Below are 22223 nucleotides of genomic sequence, written 5' to 3' on the forward strand. Positions count from 1 at the left end.
GGGACAATTGGTTTGAAACACCTATCCTTTTCACAGGGTAACAGTACACTTGGACTAGATTACCACAAGGGTATGTTGAAACACCTATCCTTTTCACAGGGTAACAGTACACTTGGACTAGATTACCACAAGGATATGTTGAAACACCTATCCTTTTCACAGGGTAACAGTACACTTGGACTAGATTACCACAAGGATATGTTGAAACACCTATCCTTTTCACAGGGTAACAGTACACTTGGACTAGATTACCACAAGGATATGTTGAAACACCTATCCTTTTCACAGGGTAACAGTACACTTGGACTAGATTATCACAAGGATATGTTGAAACACCTATCCTTTTCACAGGGTAACAGTACACTTGGACTAGATTACCACAAGGGTATGTTGAAACACCTATCCTTTTCACAGGGTAACAGTACACGTGGACTAGATTACCACAAGGACATGTTGCAACACCTATCCTTTTCACAAGGTAACAGTACACTTGGACTAGATTACCACAAGGGTATGTTGAAACACCTATCCTTTTCACAGGGTAACAGTACACGTGGACTAGATTACCACAAGGATATGTTGAAACACCTATCCTTTTCACAGGGTAACAGTACACTTGGACTAGATTATCACAAGGATATGTTGAAACACCTATCCTTTTCACAGGGTAACAGTACACTTGGACTAGATTACCACAAGGATATGTTGAAACATCTATCCTTTTCACAGGGTAACAGTACACTTGGACTAGATTACCACAAGGAAATGTTGCAACACCTATCCTTTTCACAGGGTAACAGTACACTTGGACTAGATTATCACAAGGATATGTTGAAACACCTATCCTTTTCACAGGGTAACAGTACACTTGGACTAGATTACCACAAGGATATGTTGAAACACCCATCCTTTTCACAGGGTAACAGCACACTTGGACTAGATTACCACACGGATATGTTGAAACACCCATCCTTTTCACAGGGTAACAGTACACTTGGACTAGATTACCACAAGGACATGTTGCAACACCTATCCTTTTCACAAGGTAACAGTACACTTGGACTAGATTACCACAAGGGTATGTTGAAACACTTGTCCTTTTTTCAAGGGAAATGAAGGAGAAGCTTGACCAGACTGAACTTCCATGTGAATCTACTCTAATGGATCTAGTCTAATTCAATACATAGATGATTTACTTTTAGCTTCCAAAATCCCATTATGACTACAAGATACTATCTTCCTACTGATCAAGCTAGCAGAATTAGGATTCAAGGTTAATAAGGATAAATTGCAGTTATGGAAATCAGAGGTTCAGTACTTGGGATATCTTATTTCAGAAGGTTCAAGACAAACTTTGCCCTCACACATTGCTGTGTATCCTTACCACAGTGAAACAGCTGCAAGCTTTTCTGGGACTGACAAGGTTACTGTCAATAAAAGATTTCCAACTTTGCTGAAATAGTGAAACCATTACTAGAACTGATAAAGAAAAGTACCCCTGAACATTTACTCTGAGGAGACAGACTGCATGAACTGGGTGTTGAAAAGGTGGCCAGTACTGTTGTTATCACCATGAGTAGCTAGAGATGGTATAGGTTGTGTGGTCCAACATTATTTAAGTAGTTAATTGATTTAAACACAGAAGGTATTTGGCAGGTTAGCATAGAATCTTTTTGACAAATATGTTTTATTTAGCATGGTACCTGAGGTTTGGGAGGGTTTTATTTTGAGTGCAGAACTTCCAAGCCTTGTTCCTCTGTTTCATTAGTTGTTTTGTACTCTGGGATAGCCAGGGGCAGGATTAGATTTTACTCTTTTTTTCTGAGTGGGGTAAGCTCATTTAAGATGTTTCGAAAAATTCTGTTGAATTCAAACACAGCGTCATGGGAAGGAAGGTGCTTTAATATGTTCTAATTGTATTGTTTTAAGTTGCAAATAAGATTGTTGCTGTCAAAGTGTGCTAAAATTTCAGACTTCATTGTAATATGGTTGCTTTTGGATATTGGTGTGATTTCTGACCATGACAGCTGAAGGCAGTCATTTAGAGTGTCTAGGAGAGGCCCAAATTACATTACATTGTTAGGGGATGAGATGAGGATTCAGTCAATGGCTGATTTTGTATTGTTGTTTTTGTTGTATCAGGTGGGAAATTAGAAAATTTGGTTGAGACCCTAAAGATTAAATGGCATATATCTGCTTTATTGGTGACCCAGTCAATACATATTTGCTGAGCTCTGAAATGGTAATGCCCATCAGTGTTACACAGATCATCTTCTGTCAGTTTAGTTTGAATAGAGAGTTTAGGATTTCAGCTTTATTAAAGGGGTGGAGCAAGGAAGGCTGTTTTTATAGACAATTGCTATTCTAACAGTTATTTTGTGCTTCCTCTCTAACCTAATAATGTTATATCCTGAGAGGTAAGATGTCATTGTCTGGTTGTTGTTTTAGCCAAGCCTCAGTGACAATGAGTATGTCAAGTGAGGAATGAGCTAGCAAGGCGTGGACTTATGGGAGTTTGTTGCAGATGCTTCTAAGGGTTATGTGGAAGATCTGCAATGAGGATGTTATAGAATGATGGGGTTTTGTTATACTGGAAGAGTTTTGGGATGGACATGGAGAACCAGGTTTGGGGTGAACTTCACTGCTTAGCTGGCTATGTTTATAAAAATATAATGAAGGCTGGGGAAACATTTGTCTTTCATTTTGTCTTTGGGACCTACTTTGGTTAGATTGGGGTTTTAAAGGCGTAGTTTGTGTTTGTCAAATGGGTGCCGTGGTGGTACAGTGGTAGCGTTGTTGCCTCACAGCAAGAGGTTCTCCTGTTTGATTCATGGCTGGAGTGACTTCTGTGTGGAGTCTGCATGTTCTCCCCGTGGTCGACTGGCCTCTGAAAGATATACGTGGATGGGCGTGCCTTCGCTGAAGGTTGGGCGTCAGGCTGGCAACTCGGCACCATAAAAAAATCTACTGCCAATCATTAGCGGACCAGAGTTCCGCTGTGGCAATCCTTAACCGGGAAAGGCCGAAAAGACAAACAGTTTGTGTTTGACAAATAGTACAGGTGAAGTGTGGATTAAGGAAGAAACAATGAGAAAATGAATAACAGCGGTATTTCATGGTAGGGTGAGTGTTGTAAAGCGAGGTTTATGGAGTATAAGTATGGATGGTGGTGGTTTGAAGTTAAGTAGGTTGTAAATATTAATGGTGGTAATAGAAGTAGAAATTTAGCACATAGTGTGAAAGTAGCAGAGAATTGGACAATGGGCTGTGTGTTGATGTTATACAGATGGTAGAGAAGTATGTGGAGTAATTGGTAAGTGATTCTAGGGAAACAAGGGGGGTGAGTAGTAGAAAGGAATGTCTAAGATTAGTGAAAAGTCATACCAGGGTAGATACTGAGTATAATGTAGGTGGAGCTAAGGTGAATTCGAGAGGTATGGTGTAGAAAGGAGTGTAACTGTGATATAAATAGGTGTGGTGGCTGGGATTTTGTATTCTGATTTGTTGTATAAGTGGAATGTGGTGTTATGAGGCTGGGTATTATTGTGATTTGAGGAGACTGTATTAAATGCAGTTGTGGTGGGGATGGGAGATGGAGAGAAGGGGAACAAAGTGAGCCTGAACGTAGTGGGGCCAGAGTCACAGAGCAAAGTTTGTTTCCAGGAACAATGCTGGTTCCATGGTACAAAGAAGCAAAACAACTGATAAGGGATTAGCAGACAATACTGGTAAGACTGAATCCAGCCATGGACTGTACAAGGGAGCAGCTGACTTCAGATCAGTTATCCAGGGACAGGTAGGTGGCCAGACACATGCATGAAGCCAAGTGCCACAGCAGACATCATGGCCTGGGGCATTCCTCTCAACCTCTTACAGCAAGAAATCTGGACAAAGCCATAAATAAAAGTGGGACAAAGGCAAAAAATAGGGGCAATTTTTAAATATTGTTCTTACAAACTTAGAAAGTTAATAGAATAACAGGTTTTACATTAGCATGGATTTTCTGAATGGTATCGAGTCTGAAACTCGAATGTCTGTCATTATTTTTTAACTTTAATCTTTAATGATTTGCTGCTACTTTGCCAGAAAACAATTCTTTTAAAAACTGACCAAAAATATGAGGCAAAAATCTGGGCAGTCTGTGAAAATCTGTACAGTTGAGAGGTATGGGCTGGGGAAATGCTTGGCTTTTCAAGCACTGAGTATGTGCTGTATTCTTCACCATCTAAATGCTTCTTGGAAGGGGAAGCAAGGCCCAGCTTAGTCTGGCATGCAGGTCAGCTGCTTGTGATGTACTTACATTCATTTTGGGGTATTCTCAGTGACTGAAAAAGTAGCATACTCAACTTTAATGCTGGAAGATCTGAAGGCTATGAATTATTTTCTAATACTAACATTGCAATGCAGCATAAAGGGAGGTATCTCAGTACTGAGTATCCTGCCCATTGGGTGAGACATGGATTATTTTCTAATACTAACACTACAATTCAGCATAAGGGGAGGGACCTCTGTACTGAGTATGCTGCCCATTGGGTAAGACATGGATTATTTTCTAATACTAACACTACAATTCAGCATAAAGCGAGGGACCTCAGTACAGAGTATGAAACCCATTGGGTAAGACGTGGATTATTTTCTAATACTAACACTATAATTCAGCATAAAGGGAGGTACCTCAGTACTGAGTATGCTGCCTGTTGGGTAAGACATGCATTCTTTTCTAGTACTTACACTACAATTCAAGATAAAGGGAGGTACCTCATTACTGCATATACTGCCCATTTGTTAAGACATGGATTATTTTCTAATACTAACACCAGAATTCATCATAAACAGAGGTACCCCAGTACTAAGCATGCTGCCCATTGGGAAAGGCATGGATTCTTTTCTAATTCTAACAGTACAAATCAGCATAACGGGAGGTACCTCAGTACGGACTATTCTGCCCCTTGGGTAAGTCATTAAACCATGGTCCTGTTTACCTCCTAAGATGGTACTAGTTCAGCTGGATGTAAATTATCCCCCTGCATTTACTGAAAGGAGAATAGAGAATTCCCCATTATTTTGGACAAACTTCCCCCAGTTTGCAGGAATACCACCTCAGGTCACTGCTGACTAGAGGCCATTGGCCTAGTGGAAGTTACTCAGACAAGGGAATATAGATAAGTAAATATTCTGCAACTTTCTAGCCCATATACAAATGTCAGATAATACAATATAGTTGAGCAGAACAGATGTGTAGAGCTTTTTTATTGGAATAGTATAGAACTGCTTTACAAAGAAGTAATATGATATTTATTCAGTTTAGCTTTATTAACCAGGTATGTTGACTAGTCCTAAGACCCTTTTCAGCCATGGCCCAGGCTGTACTTATAATCAAGTCGTGGAAACTACTTAACATCGTTTTGTTAGATTGTATTTTTAAGACAAATTACAAAGTGTTAACTGGTTACATAGCATGACAATAGCATTCACAAGTCACTTTGAATGATTATTAAAATGAAAGTCTTACAACTTTGTGGCACTGGAAATAAACCAAAAAGTTTTTGGAAGTCTTGCATTGTGCGAACTTTGATATTTGATGCTAGATTTTCTATGTTATTATTATGCGCCTCCTTTTTTTCATGTGGCTATATACAAATGTATAAATTTATGAGAACCAAGATATAAATGTACATATTTAAAGTCAAACTGCATATTTATTTATTTACAAACAATCTGTATATAGGACAGTTGGAAAACAGGAGGGAAGATTATAGACAGTTTAGGACAGTATTTTTGTCACATGTTAAATGGTAGGCATTAGATTGCATCAATTGTCCACTGTCTGTGTACCACTTATATTTGTTGATCAGACTTAAGTGTGATTTTGATATTTTTCTAAGGTCGATGTAGCTATATGCACATATACAAATACATTAGCCTTCCATGATATTAACAAGATAGTGAACTGTGGTAATGCAATGGAATGAGGTGGTTTTAATGCCAGCATCAGAAACAAATAAATATATAAATAAATAAATCCTGTGATGTCTGCCAGTGTTACATTTGTGTCACTGTCACTTTTTCCCTACAGATGGGTAGAATCAGTAGAGATGGGTGAAATGGTCAACATGCAAGAGAAGACAGAAAAAAAAGGAAACATACAAGGATTTCAGATGAGATATTAAACCAAGGTCCCATCTGTTTCAGTTGGTGGTAGTCAGATGGATGTAAAAGATCCCATGGCACCTATAGAAAAGAGTAAAGTTCCTTTATTTATATACATTTACATAGTTACAAATATTTACAAATGTACAGATATATAGATATACAAATATATATATACTTATTCACAATTTCCTTTATAATCAAACAAAATTTCCATCCCTATTAGACCTCTACTCATTTTTCCATACCCGCAATCTGATTTTACTTAATGTTGTTGTTAAAACTCCATTTACCATTAAACGTAATTTCATTTATTCATTCATTCCATATAATCCCATGACATAAAATAACTTGTTTTCTATTCTATTAACATATTCTTTATGGCTGGTCTTATAATATACATATTTTATCATATCCATGTTTATTTTATCCACTTCTTTTATACCTTTGAAAAAATCTTTACATATTTTCCCCATACGTTTTTACTCTTTACATTTCAAAAAAACATCTTCCTTAATTTCTTCTTATTGACAATGTAAACATATCCTATCACCTTACTTTTTATATGGCATATTTCCTTTTATAGGTAATTTATCTATTACCAGTCTCCACAAAATAAACTTTCTGATTATACCATTTGCTTCTTATTGTTATGGCTTTAATTTTTGCATCTGTTAGATTTTCCCATGATTTTACATAGGAATGATTTCTCAGGTCTATATTATCTTATCGAAAAATGTGTTCATAAAACACGTCATAGCTGACCAATAAACAGCAAAAACACTAATCTTCGAATGGCCACTTCAGTGAATTTTTTCCCAGGGGAAAAATCATTTACCCAAACAAAAACAAAACAAACTTTGAAACCCTACAAAATGGGGGTCTTCACCCCTCACCCCCCAACTAAATATACCAACTCCAAGATCGCACTACAGTGGGGAGAAGGGCAAATCCCCCGACGATGGTCAAACATTTTTTTCCTCCTTGAAAATAAAGTTCCCAAGGCCCTCCCCTCACCTTTACTGGGACATGATCAATGACCAAATATTTAAAAAAATGATACTCATTCATATTCACATGTTTAGCTAAGGAGTTAAATAAATTCAGTTTTTAATACTATATTCATGTTCATAGATACAGTCTTTAAGTTTGCCCTCAGTTTTCCCAACATAAAAACAGGGACTCTTCTAACACTGTGCTAAATAGACAACTTGTTTATATTCACAGTTAAAAATACAACTAATATGGTATGTATCATCCTTTACCTGAAAGGCTGACCCCTCATAAATGAACTTACAATATGAGCAGGCTCCACATTTCATCATACCAGTCCTTCCTCTTAGTGAACCTGCTTTTTCTGTTCCAAAAAAGCTTTCAGGTTCTGGCCCCTCCGATATACTAATGGAGTGATCTCCTGGATTTTATCATGTATTTCCATATTCATATAACAATGTCCAATCCTTATTAAAAATGGAGCTGAGGACATGGCTATTGGCATTAAAGGTGGTCACAAAACTCATGCCAAACTCTTTTGATGTAGTCGCCTCAGAGGGTTCAGAATTGGGAATCACTATCACAGCTTCCTCATCTTGATGTTGACTTCCTTTCTTAAAGAGGACAAGCTTGAAATGACCAATCGAGCTTTTTGATGGTTTAGCAAAATTGCTATTAATATTGGAAAAACCTAGAATTTTTGGAATAGGTTTAGATTGATGATCTAATGATACTTTTGTTTTATCACAAATATATTCCTTACAAATATATTTATTTAACCAACTATTTTTCTCTAGGCTGTGTCTTGGTAAAAGATAATCAACTGAATGAACTTCACTGCCATTAAGAAATTGATGCCAAAAGATTAAATTATTATTTTTAAGATCTAACAAGCATCCATTTGTATACACTATAGGAAATAATAAAAACATAATAGTTCTTTAACCACATAATTAGAATTCATAAATCTCTTGAAATTTAAACAAATATGATTAATAAAAGGAATGGAGATAAACTTATATATATCATTCAAACAGAAATCTTTTAGAATCCAATAGAATTTATTAATTCCCAATTCTTGTGTAAGATTTTACAGCAGATTTATTATTAGCTATTAAGATTCTTTCGTGTACTGATTTCTAACACAAACCATATGAAGAGTCTAGCCACTGAGTCATTGTTTTAATAATGACAGACTTAGAGTATAACTCAATATTGGGAAACCCAATACCACCTTGTTCCCAACTTTTGTATGCCAGTCAAAAGATATCCTTGGCTTATTAGGATATCGTAAAAAATAGAGAAGAATAGAATAGGTGCTTATCAAATGTCCTTCTTTTCCTCCATGAAACTCTAATTACACAAACTTGGTTTATTTAGCGCTTTCATCAGAATGTAATGAATGACTTCTTCAGAATACCATAAAAAAATTGAAATACCATTTTTAAAAAGTGCACACAACTTACTCAACCAATAAAAATACTATTTCAATAATTTATTTATTTATTTATTTGCAGTTGGTTCACCAGGATAGTCCATTGGGCCAAGATGAACCCATTTTCAATGGAGTACTGGGGAGAAAAGCTCCATATACAGGGTTACAAAAGGTTTTAGAATTACAATATTTACAACAATTATTTACAATTATACCATTAGAACATACAATTTCTGGTAGAAGCAAACTGGTGATACATATTACAGAAGATACGGACTTGATAAAGTAAGTGATTCCAATGTGAACTGAGAAGCAGTTCTAGGGAGGGTGCAGGAGCATTCCCACTGGGATAGGGAGGGTGCAGGAGCATTCCCACTGGGATAGGGAGGGTGCAGGAGCATTCCCACTGGGATAGGGAGGGTGCAGGAGCATTCCCGCTGGGATAGGGAGGGTGCAGGAGCATTCCCACTGGGATAGGGAGGGTGCAGGAGCATTCCCACTGGGATAGGGAAGGTGCAGGAGCATTCCCACTGGGATAGGGAGGGTGCAGGGGCATTCCCACTGGGATAGGGAGGGTGCAGGAGAATTCCCGCTGGGATAGGGAGGGTGCAGGGGCATTCCCACTGGGACAGTAAATGAGAGTGAAGATATTTTTTGAATGTCAGGTGGTTAAAGGTGGTGCGAATGGCAGGAGGTAGGGAGTTCCAGAGACGTGCTAGACTGAAGGACAGGAGATTTTTCCCTGGAGGACGATTAGGCTTGTACAATTCAATTAGATTTTTGGTTATTAGATCTAAGTGTTTTGCTGGGCAGGTGCAATTTGAAGGCTGAGGAAAGGGACGGACAGAGACTGGGTTTGCAAATGAGCTTGTGAGCAAGAGTAAGTTGAGAATAGGTGAGTTGACTGGGTAATTCTAGCCATTTTAGTTTATGAAGTGAAGAACAGTGGTGGGTAGAATTCTTATGGCTAGTAGCAAATTTAGCAATTTTGTTATAGCAAGAGGAAAGTTGTGTTTTAAGGGAAGATTGGCTATTAGTTAGGAATGGGGCACCATAGAGAAGAGAGGGGATGAGGAAAGAGGTAGAGAAACTGATTTTAGTGGAGGAGGTAAGGTAGCGATTGTGTCGGTAGAGCATACCTAGTTTTTGATGGGTTTTTTATGTTTAGTTGAATGTGGGAGTTGAATTTGAGATGACTATCAATTTGAACCCCAAGTAACTTAGCTTCTGACACCAATTCCAAGGATGTGTTATTGTGATTAGTGATTAAAAGGGAATTAGTGTTGATAGAGATGTGTTTAGAGGGGGTAAATACCATTAGTTTGGTTTTAGAGGAATTAAGTGCAAGGTGATTTTCTTTCATCCATAGTTCAGTGATGGAGAATGCATCTTGGGTAAGCTTTTGTAGTACTGGGATGGATGTGGCAGAACAAATGATAGTTGAATCATCTGCATATTGGATGATATTAGAGAATGGGATAGAATTGTGGAAGTCATTTATGAATATATTAAATAGGAGAGGACCCAGTACTGATCCTTGGGGAACTCCAGTTGTGGTATTAAGGAATGAGGAGGTGGCCTTTTTCCATTTTACTGCTTGATATCTATCGAATAAATAACTAGAGAACCAGTTCAGCAAGGAAGGAGATAAATTAAGCTGAGACAGTTTAGTAAGAAGTAGTTTGTGAGAGATAGTGTCAAAGGCCTTTGAGAGATCAAGTAAGAGGGTAGAGACAATATGACCAGAGTCCTGGGCTTTATTAACCATTTCTAGGAAGGAGAGGAGGGCAGACATAGTGCTATGGCCGGGTCTAAAACCATGCTGAGTTGGAGTAAGCAGATGATTATCTAGGAGGTAAGGTAGGAGCTGTAGATGGATACAGTTTTCTAGGAGTTTAGAGATGGGGGACAAGATAGCTATGGGGCGGAAGTTTGTAATATTGTTGTAATTGCCACCTTTATGTAGAGGTATAATGAAAGCTTTTTTTCCAAATTTGGGGTACTGTGCTTTCTTGGATAGAGCGGTTGATGAGTATGCTAATGGGGTATGCAATGGCTTCTGCAGCTATTTTGAGGAATTATGAGGGAATATTGTCTGGGGCATTGGAGCATGGCTTAAGTTTCTGGAGAAGATTTTTTATAGTAGATGTAGGAATGGGTTTGAGTGAGAGAGGTGAGGGAAGGGGAGATAGGGTATTAGAGGGTGGTGGTAAGGTAGAGGGAGTAGGAGATGAGATGGAAGTGGAGGGAAGAGTGTTAGTAGAAGAGAGTGTGGGAGAAGTGGAGGATGGAGTGGTGTTGGAGAATGAAGATGTTAGTTTGGAGATAGATGTTATGAAAAAAGAGTTGAATTGTGTAGCCAAGTCTATGTCAGGAGCAGAGGGGTCAGGATTAGGGTTGACTGTTTTGCCAGGAGAGATGAGGGTATAGATTCCTTTCCAGAATTTCTGAGGGTTTGTTTTATTACTATTTTGGAGTATGGAGAAATAGTTTTGTCGATCAGAGGTAATGAGCTTTTTTAATGATTAGTAAAGTGTATTTTTTGCACACTGTGCAATTTTATTCTTAATACTGATAAAGTAAAGATGAATTATTACCACCATTAGACCGAATGGTAGATTTACATGTAATTCATACAGGGTGGTCTATGCTGCTTTGTGCATGAAGTGCAGTGGTTTTTATATTGGGAAAACAAAAAGGAGGCTAAAAGAAAGAAGTTATGAGCACATTAGGGACATCAGAAACCTAAATACCAACAAGCATGTGGAAACATTTCTTACCCACAATTTTAAATTTTTGGTGGTTGAACGGGTAAAAAAAGATCCATGTGGTGGGCCATGGGCAGATTTGCTTGAATATAAAGAGCTATGGGAAGTGAGATTAAACACCCAGGTATTTCCTGGTCTTAATGACTGCTTCAATATAGGCAGCTATTTAAAGCTGCATTCCTATGTTATTTAACAGTTTCCAATTTTTATTGTACAAGTTGTTCTGGGGACAATATTATTGAATTATGTTTTGATTATTGTGATTCTTGTGATCTTCATGATATTTGTGGTTTTAGTTTGTTTATTTATCATGTACCTTTATTTGTAACCCTGATACTAATCATTAATGAACTAGTATTTTTATTGGTCGTGTAAGTCATGTGCATTTTTTAAAAATGGTATTTAAATGTAATGTATTTTTTATGTTATTCTGAAGAAGCCATTCGTTACATTCTGATGAAAGCACTAAATAAACCAAGTTTGTGTAATTGGAGTTTCATGGAGGGTTTTTTTCCTGGTTCTGGACTTTCATTTTATGTGTTTTCCTGGTTCTTAGTTTTTCTGTGATGTTTTGGGTTGTCCCCAATATTTTACAACACCTGTATTCCCCTCCACATTTATCATGCTTAGTATATATATATATATATATATATATATATATATATATATATATATAAATAAATATATATATATATATAAATATATATATATATATATATATATATATATATATATATATACATATATACATATATATGGGTTACCCTCAGATTATCGAACGTTCAAATGATCGACAATGATATGGGGAAGACCATATCATCGAACATTTAAATGTTCGACAATCTGAAGGTTTAAAATTGGGGATAGATACTAGACAACTGAGGTTGTCTAGTGATCCCCGTGTATTCCGGTCACCCCGTTACCTAAATATGCCATCTCTGAGATCGCATTATATCTGGTAATGGGAAATAATGGAATCCAGACCTCCGTGCAGCGCAAAATGGGAATATTTCCCATTACTGCAACGTACTGCGGTCTTGGAGTTGGAATATTTAAGTAGGGGGGTGTGGGGGGCACAGCTTGTCACCCTGCTATAAACAGTTTACTTTTTTTGGATTAGGGTTTTTTATTTACTTTTACATTGACGAACATTTAAATGTTCAATGATATGGTCTTGATCATATCAGTGTCGAACATTTGAATGTTCGATGATGTAAAGGTAACCCATGTGTGTATATATACATATATATATATATATATGTATATATATATATATATATATATATGTATATATATATATATATATATATATATATATATATATATATATATATATATATATATATATATATATATATATATATATATATATATATATATATATATATATATATATATATATCTAGGACGTTTGCTCGACTGAGTAAACGACTAAAATCCAAATGGCCGGGCATACTTATGTGAAAGTGCTTTTCACCAAAGAAGCACTTTCGCGTAAGTATGACTGTTGCTGAGGCTGTACTACAGTGCGAGTAAGGTAAATTTCCCTTTTCTCCACTGTAGTGTGGTCTCGGAGGGAGAATATTAAAGTAGGGGGGTGTGGGGGGCACAATCCCCCACATGGGGAGTGCAGGGGGGCGAAACCCCCCTGCTAAAATGTAAATGTAGTGGGGTTTTTTTGTCACATGCTTTAATGAAAGTGCTTTTTCGATAAAAGTGCTTTCGTTAAAGTGTGTTCGGGTTTTATGGATTTGGACGTTTGCTCAGTTGAGCAAACGTCCTTGATCTATATATATATATATATATATATATATATATATATATATATATATATATATATATATATATATATATATATATATATATATATATGGTTCCTTTATAGTCTTGAAATACTGAAATCTTGAATTTCAGTATCTCAAAACTATAAAGGCGAATCCACAAAACACCGACAACCCAAAACCGCGAAATACAAAATCCCGAACACATAGTAGACACCACACCACACATGCACAATACACACAATACAGTACAAAAATCCACACAAAAACCTAACACCACACATCCACAAATGTACACTACAAATAAGCAGGGGGGCAAGCCCCCCACACCCCCTACTTATATATACTAACTCTGAGATCACACAAACAAAAAAAGAAAGCAAACTGACACCCAGACATTCTACAGTCCCTTGTATATACACACACACACACACACACACACACACACACACACACACACACACACACACACACATATGCAAACACCAAGACATCCAACACTTACACACTCATACTTTCACCTGCCTACCCTAACTCACACGTATAACTTACAAACACACTCACATACACTCAAACTCCCACCCAAAACCCTTACAAAACACTTACTTACCTTAAATTCCACCTAAATTCACACACAACACTGGTCACCATCCAAACAAACCACAGCTCGTAAAGCCATAACCGCGAATTTGAGATATTCAAATTCACAATTATGCACTTTTGCTATTTTAAATAATTCGCCTTTATGGTCTCAAGATACTGAAATTCGAGATTTCAGTATTCCAAGATTATAAAGGGAACCATATATATATATATATATATATATATATATATATATATATATATATATATATATATTATTTTTTTTTCTCATTCTATTTTTAACACACCATTACAATCCTATCACCAGTCCATAAACCCCATTTTGTCATAAACATTTGCAGTGTCCAGTACTTCTTTACAGTCAGGTCTTCAAGTGTCCTTCTGAAATCTCTCCTTCCAATTTTCCATTGGAAAAACAGTCTCAAATATAATATCACAAAATGTATCTTTGTTAATAAAAATAAATGCTCTTACCTCATGTGGTTTTCCACCAAAAGGAGCTATTACATTTTCCCACACTTCATACCTGTACATTGTTTCTCATCTTTACATTGAATCCTTAGCATGTATTCCCGTTTTTTATTTTCTTCTGCCTTCTTTTCTGCTACTGCCTTTTTCCTTCTTTTACTTTCTCTGCATATGTTTTCTTTTCCATCTCACCAGCATTCTTTAGGATTGTCTTTGCATCCCCCTTTTGTATTTTCTCCATAATACTTGCCCAGAAAACACCTCCTTCATTTGTGGCTCACTCTCTCTGCATTACCATTTCTTTAAGTAAATCATCCCACAACCCTCCTAACTGATGGGTTGTAATTATTCATCCATCATTTGCTGGCTCATCTCCATCAGATTTTTTTTGAAACATCTCCTCAGAATTCTGCACACATTCTCTGGTATTGATATTTGCTTTCTCCTCCAGTTCTCTGACTACTCCATTATTTCATTCTTTCTTTATTTGCCTTCCTGTTTCTCCAGGCTGCCTCTGTACCTGGAATGGAAACAGGAAGTGCTTCTGCAAAATAGATCCCACTCACAAGAAAGATGAGTAGGGGAATTGTATTGATGCCCTGGTGAAATTTCATTAGTGGTATAAATACTACCTTAGGACTCCCTTAAAAAGAGGCCACTAGCCTGGTGGGACTAACCTGGTTAACAAAAGATAAATAAAAAATAAACTAATCTCATGCAGGTCAGCATGTACCTGGCTTGGCACTTGGGCTTCGCTGTAACTACAGCATTAGAAATCAGCACCTGAGAAAGTAATGACCATTATATACATATACACAGAAATCTAAAGTAAGGTCATTTTAATGTAACCTCGAGCTATGAAGAGTTTCACTTGTAGAGATCTGCTTGCATAGCTAGCAGCCCTTCATCTGTTTCCTGTGTAGTCTTAGTCATTCATTCTCATCTGATTTCCCCTGATACAGTTTTTACAAAGCAACCATAAAAAAGATGATTCTCTCACCTTGATACCAGAGATGTTCTGTTCCTGCTTGCTTTGATACTCTTTGAGATGTTTCATTTTCACTTCTAGTGAAGATACAGTATTTTTCAGCTTGTCCTGGATATATTAAATAGTATTAAGATAGTAAATATATAATGCAAAAGTTTACATATTAAAACTTTCAGTTTATATGATCTAACACAAGACAGTTTTTAATGATGTGCAATAATAAACGAGAGTCATTGCTAGGTCTGGCAGACTGGGCATCTCCTCAGACTGGCACCCTTACAACCCAAAAAGCAAAAATTGTCTACCCAGTGAGGACTCCAGAAAATCTGTAACCACTTTCCATGCTTCAGTTACTAATTACTAACATAATGACCTCCTGGCTAAAGCATGAAACCAGTACTGGCACCAGTTTATTATGTCACAGTACCACCTTCCATGCTACAGTTACTAATTCCTAACATAATGACCTCCTGACTAAAGTGTGAAAGCAGTACTGGCACCTGTTTATGATGTCACAGTACCACCTTCCATGCCACAATTACTAATTACTAACATAATGACTTCCTGACTGAAGTGTGAAAGCAGTACTGGCACCTGTTTATGATGTCACAGTACCACTGTCCATGCTACAGTTACTAACATAATGACCTCCTGACTAAAGTGTGAAAGCAGTACTGGCACCTGTTTATGATGTCACAGTACCACCTTCCATGCTACAGTTACTAATTACTAACATAATGACCTCCTGACTAAAGTGTGAAAGCAGTACTGGCACCTGTTTATGTTGTCACAGTACCACCTTCCATGCTACAGTTACTAATTACTAACATAATGACCTCCTGACTAAAGTGTGAAAGCAGTACTGGCACCTGTTTATGATGTCACAGTACCACCTTCCATGCTACAGTTACTAATTACTAACATAATGACCTCCTGACTAAAGTGTGAAAGCAGTACTGGCACCTGTTTATGATGTCACAGTACCACCTTCCATGCTACAATTACTAATTACTAACATAATGACCTCCTGACTAAAGTGTGAAAGCAGTACTGGCACCTGTTTATGATGTCACAGTACCACCTTCCATGCTACAGTTACTAATTACTAACATAATGGCCTCCTGATTAAAGTGTGAAAGCAGTACTGGCACCTGTTTATGAAGTCACAGTACCACCTTCCATGCTACAGTTACTAATTACGAACGTAATGGCCTCCTGATTAAAGTGTGAAAGCAGTACTGGCATCTGTTTATGATGTCACAGTACCACCTTCCGTGCTTCAGCTACTAATTACTAACATAATGACCTCCAGGCTAAAGCATGAAAGCAGTACTGGCACCGGTTTATGATGTCACAGTACCACCTTCCATGCTACAGTTACCAATTCCTAACATAATGACCTTCTGACTAAAGCGTGAAAGCAATACTGGCACCGGTTTATGATGTCACAGTACCACCTTCCATGTTACAGTTACTAATTACTAACAAAATGACCTCCTGACTAAAGTGTGAAAGCAGTACTGGCACCTGTTTATGATGTCACAGTACCACCTTCCATGCTACAGTTACTAATTACTAACATAATGACCTCCTGGCTAAAGTGTGAAAGCAGTACTGGCACCTGTTTATGATGTCACAGAACCACCTTTCATGCTACAGTTACTAATTACTAATTACTAACATAATGACCTCCTGACTAATGTTTGAAAGCAGTACTGGCACCTGTTTATGATGTCACAGTACCACCTTCCATGCTACAGTTACTAATTACTAACATAATGACCTCCTGGCTAAATCATGAAAGCAGTACTGCTATCTCTTAATGAAGTCACAGTACCTCCTGTGACTTTTTCACTGACTGTCACTTGTGCCCATGACAGCCTCCCCTTCACCCCCACATTTATTACAGCCCTGAATTAAAATACGTTAATCACAGCAAGGTGGCATTTAATGAAAAATTATTTGTAGTTATAGCACAAAACTGAGATATCAGGTATGGCTTCCATTTTATCAGTAAGTATATATTAGAGAACAGGACAGCTAGGTTGTCTGATGCTATGAGCAGTTCCCCAAACTGTTACCCCTTCAAATAAAAAAAAAAAGAACAATAGGAAAAAATTAATGTTCTTCTGTTTTTGTAACAGTGGCAAGCAGTTTGCAACAAGTGTAGCAAGCACCTTGCTACAGCTGCTACCATAAACTGACCTACAGCCATAACCATGAATGCAGTATTAGCCATCATTCATGAAGCTGTGACATCCCTGTGGTTCAAAAGTCAAGGCTGGTACTGCACTCACCACCCCATTGACCTACAATTTTGCCCACATACAGCTTGTGCCAAGGGCAGCTGCTCCTTCAGTCCACCCTAGTTACGAGTCTGCCTCAGAGAAAGACACTTAGGTCATGTGACAGTGTGTGTGTGTGTGTGTGTGTGTGTGTGTGTGTGTGTGTGTGTGTGTGTGTGTGTGTGTGTGAGAGAGCCTGAAACTTTAGTATGCCTGCCATAAAACAAAAGCTTCTCCCTGCATGTTATAGTAGAATCATTGTTTATTAAGCAGGGAAGAAAACAACTCAAGCCAGTTGCTCTAGCATTTAATGGGAACACAAATTACGATAGAGATGTCCAGGAAATTTAGTTAAATCAAGGGAAGGAAAACAAGTAATAATTTATAATTTGTTAATCTCTCTTAATATGCAGTCATTGTAAAATTGATGTTTTGGTTAAAGGAAAATGTAACTGCAGTAATGTCCATGCCATAGTGATATGTTATGAAAAGGCAGGGACCACCAAGAGAACAAAATATTAGTTTAGAATATATGGATGTTGTGTGCAGTTAGTGTGGTTTAACTAACTGAAAGAGTTTGAGAGAGACAGAATAAAAACAATGTGTTGACATTGCAGTTTAAAATCCTGACCTTTAATCCTCTTGAGTGGATGAAACACAAACCTAGAATGCAGTACTGACTGTTTTCATCAAAATGTGAATCATTAAATCCTGACAGTGCAATAACAGACTTGTTACAACATTTCTCCCTCTGTATGAATGGTAACAGACATCTGGTGGTCTGACCACATCATCACCATAAAAGAAGCAGACTAAGGGCCTAAAATAGTCACCCTAAACTGTGATGACTGGGTCACTCAAGTTAGCAGACAACTTTCAGATCACACCTACTGCAGACAACTGACTGATGATCCAACTGAACAGTATAAATGAGAACCAAGGGACCTTATTAACCACTTCCCAGATTACACCTACTACAGACAACTGACTGATGACTCAGATGAACAGTATACAAGAGAACCAAGGGACATTATTAACCACTTCCAAGATCACACCTACAGCAGACACTTGACTGATGATCAAGCTGAGCAGTATACAAGAGAACCAAGGGACTTTATTAACCACTTCCCAGATCACACCTGCTACACACAGCTTACTCATGATCCAGCTGAACAGTATACGTGAGAACCAAGGGACATTATTAACCACTTCCAAGATCACAACTACAGCAGACACCTGACTGATGATCAAGCTGAGCAGTATACAAGAGAACCAAGGGACCTTATTAACCACTTCCCAGATCACACCTACTACAGACAACTGACTGATGATCAAGCTGAGCAGTATAAAAGAGAACCAAGGGACCTTATTAAATGCTTCCCAGATCACATTCAGGACAAATAAACTGACCTCATTCTTAGTTAACTTAAGCAAGGAGTTTTTGTTATATGCTACCAAATATCCATAATCCAGAAACTCTGGCAGAAACAATTTCTGGGTTCATAGAGAAAATTCTCAAACCACTAGTGAGTGAAAAATATCTCTTTATTCAAAGCATCACTTGTTTTGTTTGCATTTTGTCAAGTTACCACCTAACAGTGTTTTAGCCCCATGGATGTAGCATCAGCGCTCCCTACCGTAATATCAACAATCAAAATGCCAAGTACAAAAAAGCTGAAAAAAAGACTGAAACATTGGAGAAGAGAGAAATCTTGAAAATTGCTCTTCTTAAAACTTCTTTTTGCAGGTAGACAAGCTCCCCAGTATTTCTCAAACTTATATATAAATATATATATATATATATATATATATATATATATATATATATACACCAACTCTGAGATTGCCATACCTTGGAGAAAAGGAATATTCTAAGAAATGGCATCATGGACTTCATATATACAAGTCCAAATTTTCAGCCATTCAGTCTCTGTGTTTTAGGACTCACTCTAGCAGGCCCCAACATTTCAAATGGTTACCAGCATCACTGTACACTAACATCTCCCACAAGGATAGCATTGCTCCTGATACAGTGGGTAACTTACACAACTTGGTGTGATGCATAATAACTTTAACATTCATGGAAAATATTATATTCAAATTACAGGCATGGAAATGGATATCAGAGTGGTACCACAACATGCAAATCTCTTCATGGCAAACCTAGGCAGGGAATTTCTACAACACTGCACAGGTACACAGAATACTCACATTTATGATTAATGGATGACATAATCATAGTTTGGATACACAGCACTGATTCCTTCAAAGAATTCCACCACAAACTCAACAGAATCTACCAATCAATTAAACCCTTCTTGGAGTACTCAGGGACTCAACAGAATCCAAAAATCTATTAAACACTTCTTGTCATAGTCAGCTTCCACTGCAACCTTCTTGGATACTAAGCTTACTATGCAAATGTTGCCAGTGCCATGGCACAGAGGGAGACTGTCCTAACTATGGCCCAAGCAACCCAGGTTTGATTAGTGGCTTGGCTAAGGAGGGATGGGCATGCCTGTCCTGGAGGGAGGGAGATTCATCTTGGCACTCTCTAAGGGGAGGCTTGGTCTAGGAAGAGGAGAGTAGTCCTTGGACAATTCCAGAATGGGTGTAGAGGAGGAGGATGGACAAGAGGCTAGGTCATAACTTTAAAAAATACTTCCCTTACAGAAACATTTACTGGTGAGACTTCCCAGCATGCCCTTAGGTTGCACACCAGCCCCAGTCTGAAAAAATATCAGTGTTACTGTAAATAATGAAAGGAAACGATGGTAGACACAATGACAGATGGTGGCACTGGTGTAAGACACCAGAAAGTATGAAGCAAGGCAGGGAGGGAACAGAAAACAGATTACTAGTGGACAATGGGCATTACAGACACGCTTACACATGGAAACAACTGACAGACAACACATGCAGATATGTCCTCTATCAGTATATCTGTTCATAAGCAATAATCATCCTACTCATACAAAGAAGCCAATTTATTTAGAGGTAAGCATTTTGATATCAGAGTATTTGTTTTAGTGAGTCAGAAAGGGACTCAGCACAACTGAAGGAAGCCTTGTTTGCTCAGGGTCACTCTGTTGGGAGTTTAACACTGTAGTAAGTGAAGCAATATGGCTACTCAGGGAACAATTGTTTCAGTGAAAAGACAGGAATACCCCCCCCCCTTAACAGAGTTGCACTAGTGACAAGTTATCATTCAAAACTTTAAAAAAACTCTACAAAATCATAAGGGATCTTCAGCCAGTATTTGGTGAGGATGACATTTTTCAGGCACCCTTAATACTGCCATTTAAACTACCAGATCTAATGATCCTTCCAGTGAGCAACAGGCAGACAAGAAAATAATAGTCCAAAATAGTACAAAACCCTGCAACCACCCAAGATGGAAAAAAAAACTTGCCAGATGATTTGTACTGTTAACAATGTAATTGCCTCAAAGAACACATGTTTTACAGTACTGGGTTCCTTTACCGGTACTTCTAATAACGTGGTTTATCAGATGAAATAAAGGAAATTTCCATGTCCAGTTTATGTAAAAGAGACAGGCCAAACACTCAGATCTAGGATGGATGCCCAAAGACAAACATTTTTTTTATGGAAAATGATAACAAGACATTGACAATACAAGCTTATAAATCTGATAACTCTGTATCAGACCTGTCAGTTAAGGTTGTTTGAAGACATTTCTGTATACCTTTGTAAAGAATGATACTGGTTATTAACTTAATATAGCTGTTCAGTCTGAATAGCAGGTTTGTTGGTTGGTTGTTATTCCCTCATTCATTCATGATTCATACAATCATAACAACTACAAGGCAAGTAATTCTAAAGACCATGTGCACCTTTGCCAAAATATCACCCGCAAGGTTCACCCCTCCCCACTTCCACGAAGGCAAGATATGCAAGGCTAGGAATGAACTTGCTTGTAACAGCCCAATCATCAACATGGGATCATAGGATCATAGTAGGTTACTAGGCTAATGGCTCAGTGCCCTTAAAAACCTAGCCAAGAGTTTATCTTTATCCCCAGACAAGAAACCGCAATCAGCACCTGTCACCCCTGTCATTGAGGGACAAAGGTGGAACCCTTTGGACAAATCTGTGTTGCCCCATCCACTCAACAAGGTTGCACATGAATAGGGTCAGCGAGGTACTCTGACATGTATGGGAAGTCTATTCCACAGATGAGGCAGCCTCTGGGAGACAAACCTGTCTCTCCAGCAGGTTTTGTTGTTGATGTTGCATATTAGATTTAGGCCTTTTGAGCAGGTAATGGGTGAGGAGTTATATGTACAGATATGGAGCATCTCTAGCAGGGTGGGTCCGATATTACCTTGTAGCTAAGACACAGATCACCTCTGAGCAATCTGTAGAATACTGAGTAGAGTGATAGTGATTTGAACCTGTCCACAGAGGACAGGTGTTGAAAGCCATGGATTCTCTTTGTGAAGTGTTTCTGTCACTTTTCCAGTTGGTGCAGGTGTTTGTAGAGGTACATACCAAACAGGGTGTTATACTCAATTACAGGCTTAATGAGGGAGGAATAGAGAGGTAATAACCTCCTTTTTTCTGGATGCAATCCATTTACTTATGAGATGAACCAAGTAAAAGGCTTTTCTGACACTGCCACTACATGATGGTTTAATGTGAGATTGTTGTCAACCTGAGTACTCAGGTATCTCACCACAGGTTGTATTTAGGGGGTTGCTGTTGATGTGGTAATCAGTAGGGGCCATGTTT

At 37.9% G+C, this 22223-nt stretch overlaps 1 protein-coding gene across 1 annotated transcript in view; it reads right to left on the reverse strand.

Annotated features, from left to right (window-relative positions):
* LOC122797868 (zinc-binding protein A33-like) overlaps positions 1-22223 on the reverse strand; it is a 69420-nt gene that overhangs the window by 26177 nt on the left and 21020 nt on the right. The window contains exon 2 of the mRNA XM_044066390.1: positions 15199-15294. Coding sequence (XP_043922325.1) covers positions 15199-15294 — 96 coding nt within the window. The remainder of the gene's footprint in view (positions 1-15198; positions 15295-22223) is intronic.

Source organism: Protopterus annectens, chromosome 3.part1 (assembly GCF_019279795.1).
Source record: "Protopterus annectens isolate FY-2018-M chromosome 3.part1, PAN1.0, whole genome shotgun sequence".
Classification (NCBI taxonomy): domain Eukaryota; kingdom Metazoa; phylum Chordata; order Ceratodontiformes; family Protopteridae; genus Protopterus; species Protopterus annectens.